The sequence below is a fragment of the Microtus ochrogaster genome, chromosome 5 (assembly GCF_000317375.1).
Source record: "Microtus ochrogaster isolate Prairie Vole_2 chromosome 5, MicOch1.0, whole genome shotgun sequence".
Lineage (NCBI taxonomy): Eukaryota > Metazoa > Chordata > Mammalia > Rodentia > Cricetidae > Microtus > Microtus ochrogaster.
The window spans coordinates 80,807,514-80,812,513 of NC_022012.1; the positions used below are offsets into that span (position 1 = coordinate 80,807,514).

At 53.7% G+C, this 5,000-nt stretch overlaps 1 protein-coding gene across 2 annotated transcripts in view; it reads left to right on the forward strand.

Moving 5' to 3' along the window:
• Mon1a (MON1 homolog A, secretory trafficking associated) overlaps positions 1–3,925 on the forward strand; it is a 13,545-nt gene extending 9,620 nt beyond the window's left edge. The window contains exons 3-6 of one of the 2 annotated variants that reach the window (XM_005347871.2): positions 824–1,309; positions 2,032–2,797; positions 3,424–3,571; positions 3,660–3,925. In XM_005347871.2, coding sequence (XP_005347928.1) covers positions 824–1,309; positions 2,032–2,797; positions 3,424–3,571; positions 3,660–3,800 — 1,541 coding nt within the window. In that variant the 3' untranslated portion in view covers positions 3,801–3,925. The remainder of the gene's footprint in view (positions 1–823; positions 1,310–2,031; positions 2,798–3,423; positions 3,572–3,659) is intronic. The other variant, XM_013346648.2, reaches the window with a different exon arrangement.
• The last annotated feature ends 1,075 nt before the right edge of the window (positions 3,926–5,000 follow it).

The following is a 5,000-nucleotide window of genomic DNA, read 5'->3' on the forward strand; positions in this document are numbered from 1 at the left end:
CTCGACATGGTGGTGTCCACCTGTAATCCCAGCAGCTGTGGGTGGAGGCAGGATTAGTGTGAGATCATGGCCAGCCAGCCTGGGGCTACATAATGAATACCAGGCTAGCCGGGGCTATGTAGTAAGACCATATCTCCAAAAGAAGAAAACTAAGTAGGGGTTAGGGCTTTACCTCATTAGTCAAGTACTTGCCTAGTATGCCTCAGTCCTTAGATTCCAGCACCCCAAAAATATGTAAGAGAAGCCCAATGTGGATCCTGTCCTGGAGAAGCCACAGGCTAGTGGTCAGGGGCTATGGTAGCCCTCCCTCATGGATAGAGAGGGTTAATAACTAAATTTGTATTCTTAAGGGATAGCACTGTAGTGAAACACTGGATAGTGTTTCAAAGGAAATCAAACTACATCTTACCTGAGAGTGGAATTGTGACAGGTACTCACCCACATGGGGAGACGGGGATGCAGTCCAGGTTCATAGCAGGTGCAGAGCTCTTGCGTGTGTGTGTGTGTGTGTGTGTGTGTGTGTGTGTGTGTGTGTGTGTGTAGGGGGTCCAAAGCGCAGATGGATAAAGGCCAGTGTGTTTGGAATGGGCAAGGCGGTGAGCTGTTCAGTGTTAGTGAGGGAAAGGTAGATATCAATTTCTATGCTGCCTGGAGACCAAGGCCCTTTAGGCTGTAGATGAGCATAATGCATGGGAGACAGTGGTAGGGCGGACAGTAGCTTGGGCCCATCAAGACAGGCAGCAACCCTCTAGACATCTCCTCGGTGAGTGCTGCATATCTGCCAGCAGTTACCCCTCTAAGTACCAGTGCTTTTGATCTGCAGGTGCGGGGCAGGAGGGTGCCATGTTTGTCCATGCACGTTCCTATGAAGACCTGACAGAGTCAGAAGACAGGGAAGCTTCTGGGGACAGCCCCAAAGAGTATGCTGGAAGTCCCCCGCCACTGCCTACAGACATGCGCCAGATCAGCCAGGACTTCAGTGAGCTGAGTACCCAACTGACAGGGGTGGCCCGTGACCTGCAGGAGGAAATGCTACCAGGAAGCTCAGAAGACTGGCAGGAGCCCCAGGGAGCAGCTGGACGACCAGCCACAGAGCCTTCTCAAGAGGGCACAACTGAAGGGGATGAGGAGGACGCTACGGAGGCATGGCGCCTCCACCAGAAGCATGTGTTTGTACTGAGTGAGGCAGGGAAGCCTGTGTATTCTCGCTATGGGTCTGAGGAAGCACTTTCCAGCACCATGGGTGTCATGGTTGCTCTGGTGTCCTTCTTGGAGGCAGACAAGAATGCCATTCGCTCCATCCATGCAGGTGAGCCACCTGAAGAGGGTTGTGGGGAAGGCTCCAGTGGCAGGGTTTATTCATACCAGGTTTTACACACGCAAGCGCGCGCGCACACACACACACACACACACACACACACACACACACACACACCTAGAAAGCTGGGTTGTGCTATTTGCCTGAGAGTAAAGTCCTTCCATCTCTCTGAGCCTCGGGCTCTTACTGAAGTAGGATAACAGTATCAGCCTCCTGAGGTGGCAGGGCTGTGGTGAGAACTAAAGGAAGTTCTTTGGGGCAGTGACAAAAATTATGAATAAATTTTTAAAAAAAGATCTAGCTTAGATGCTTTGCCAATTGAGTTAGCATTTAGCATAAAATGTGTTTCCCTAAGCTGGGCCTGGTGATATAGATCTGCCTATAAATTCCAGCACTTGGAAAGTGGAGGCAGAAGGATCAACCTCTGCCGCATTAGCCAGTCTCGGACTGGTCAACCTAGGTAGGCTACTTGAGACGCTGTCTCAAAAAGCAAACAAAGAATATGTTTTCCTGAAGAGCTTGTGTGTCTGAGGGTCAGGTTTGGAAGCAGGTGTCAGGGAAGAGAGGTGACTGACTACCCACAATCAATAAACCCCTACTGAATTCAGAGCTCCCAGCAAGGAAACCCTGGAAAGTGAAGCCCACTGGGGAAAGCCTGTCCGGGAGGGCTTCTGGGAGGAGGGCTGAAGCTGACCCCCTGCCCACACCCTCAGATGGCTACAAGGTAGTATTCGTACGCCGGAGCCCTCTGGTGCTGGTGGCGGTGGCCCGCACGCGGCAGTCGGCCCAGGAGCTGGCCCAGGAGCTACTGTACATCTACTACCAGATCCTGAGCCTTCTAACTGGCGCGCAGCTGAGCCACATCTTCCAGCAGAAGCAGAACTACGACCTGCGGCGCCTGCTCTCAGGCTCGGAGCGAATCACCGATAACCTGCTGCAGCTAATGGCTCGAGACCCTAGTTTCCTGATGGGCGCTGCGCGTTGCCTGCCCTTGGCAGCGGCAGTGCGGGACACGGTGAGTGCCAGCCTGCAGCAGGCTCGTGCTCGCAGCCTAGTCTTTTCTATTCTGCTGGCCCGCAACCAGCTGGTGGCGCTGGTGCGCCGCAAGGACCAATTCCTGCATCCCATCGACCTACACCTGCTTTTCAACCTCATTAGTTCCTCCTCATCCTTCCGTGAGGGCGAGGCATGGACCCCCGTGTGCCTGCCAAAGTTCAATGCGGCCGGCTTCTTCCACGCGCACATCTCTTACCTAGAACCTGATACCGACCTCTGCCTGCTGCTGGTCTCCACTGACCGTGAAGACTTCTTTGCAGTCTCTGACTGCCGCCGCCGCTTCCAGGAACGCCTTCGAAAGCGGGGAGCCCACTTGGCCCTGCGGGAGGCGCTGCGCACACCTTACTACAGCGTTGCCCAAGTGGGCATCCCTGACCTTCGTCACTTCCTCTATAAGTCAAAGAGCTCAGGACTCTTCACCAGGTGAGAGGAGGCACTGCTTCAGGGAAACAAGGATGCAGAGATGGGGGGAGGCTGGTTGGTCCTGAGACCTAAGATGCAGCCCTGAAAGGGACCACTCCTTTGAGAGTGTACCGGTATGCTGGGGCTGTTTGCCTCGGGCATCACTCGGTGGGCATACACCTCTCTACATATGTGAGACCTGGAACAACTTGGGAAAGAAGCTGAAATAGAGGTTTTCTCCGTCCTTTGCCCTGAAGTAACTCTGCCTTTGGGGTCATTTTGGTCTAGGCCAGGATGCAGAACCCTTTTCCCACACACTCCTCCACTAAAGGAGCTGGGCAGATATGGCCTCCCCCAACCCCCACTTTTGGCTCAGAAGGTTTTCCAGGAAACCTCCTCTGCTCTAGGTTTTGTATTCCTTTAGGTACCTAAACTCAGAAACAGCCTCTCCAAGGAAGGGTACCAAAGGGTTACTATGAACCTGGCAGGGGAGGCAGGGTCCAGTCTGTCCTGGGTGGTCTTCTGTAATCAGAAGATTATATCCTGTCATGGGGAGCATCTGGGGAGAACAGGCAGTAAAACCTCCCTAGTTCTCCTGAGAAGACAGTGAAAGGCGTTCCTTTGTGAACCGACTTCTCCATCTGCAGTCCTGAGATCGAGGCCCCATACACCAGTGAAGAGGAGCAGGAGCGGCTGCTGGGCCTCTACCAGTACCTGCACAGCCGCGCTCACAATGCCTCTCGCCCACTCAAGACCATCTACTATACAGGCCCCAATGAGAACCTCCTAGCCTGGGTAAGGTGGCCCTAGATGAACAGATACTGGGTAGATGCCACAAGAAGCGTGCCTTTTCTAGGTGATGACCCTTTGCCCCCTCCTCTAGGTGACAGGTGCCTTTGAGCTCTACATGTGCTACAGTCCACTGGGAACCAAGGCATCAGCTGTCAGTGCCATCCATAAGCTGATGCGCTGGATCCGTAAAGAGGAAGACCGGCTCTTCATCCTCACACCCCTCACCTATTGATGGAAGTGGGAAGGCACACTGGGCGTGGGAAGCCGTGAGAGCCTCCCGGTGAGGCTGGCTTCTCCTGCCCAGCCAGCAGGCAGGGACTGTGGGTTGGTGCGTGCATTAAAGTGCTTTGAGAAAGACACTTGTTGCGCTTTGCCACTGGTTCTTTGCTTGCTTGCTTGCTTGGTTCTGAGACTCTACGCAATACTCTCTATGTAGCCTTAACTGTCAGGAGCTCACTATGTGGGCCAAGCTGTCCTCAAACTCCTGAGTGCTGGGAATAAAGGTGTGTGCCGCCACACCCAGCTCTGGCACTGGTTCCTTTACCTATCCATTCTCACATAGATACAAAATCCTTCTTCCTGGCCCAACACGTTCCTTATATGGGGGCACATGTTCATTTGAGCCCCTCTCCTCCCAGATTTTGCCAGCATTAGGCCCCTCATATGGAGTCAGATTCCAGTTGGGGCTGTTCTGGTTCCATGAAATCCTGTCATAGGTAAGGGGCTCACACGTACCCTACTGTCTTCCCCTTGTCCGCTCCCATCTTTGCCCACACTCAGTCTTCTCTAGTGCCAGCCTGCCCTCGGTCGGACCATGCTTCCAAGGACAGTTCCGCCATCAGCACTCTGGTTCATGGCTGCTGTAGTTAAGCACAGGCTGAACCGAGAAAGACAAGGGCAGATGACCCGGGCCAGATTCGTGGTAGGAGCCCTTGGCAAGGCAACCCGATCCTCTGTAGCCACAGGCCTCTGAGGAGAATGTTTAGATCTACCCATAAAGGGCGGTCTTAGTTCCTGTATCTCCTCCAGCCACTTCATCAGAACAGCTCCCCAAGAATGAGCCAGAGGAAGCCCACTTGATCTGTAGGGCCTTTGGAAGGAATCTGTCTTAGGTCACTTGATATGCTGAGCTATCCTCAGTCACCCTCTTCCTCAGCCTGTCCTACACGAGATCCTGTGGACACTTTCCACACTTAGGCTCAGCAGTAGAGGACTGGCTCCACTCACTCTACCGTAAGACCCTGGGACAACCCAGGGCGCAGTACAAGAGGCCTCCAACTTGCTCCTGATGGGAGGGGAGCTCCCCTGGTCCTGCTACAACCCAACCATCTCACTGCTCAGAGGAGCAAAAGGCTGACTAAAGAGAATAGCCTGATAATATCCTCAGGCTGTCAGAACCACCTTCAAGCAGTCTCTGGAAATAGGGCCATGA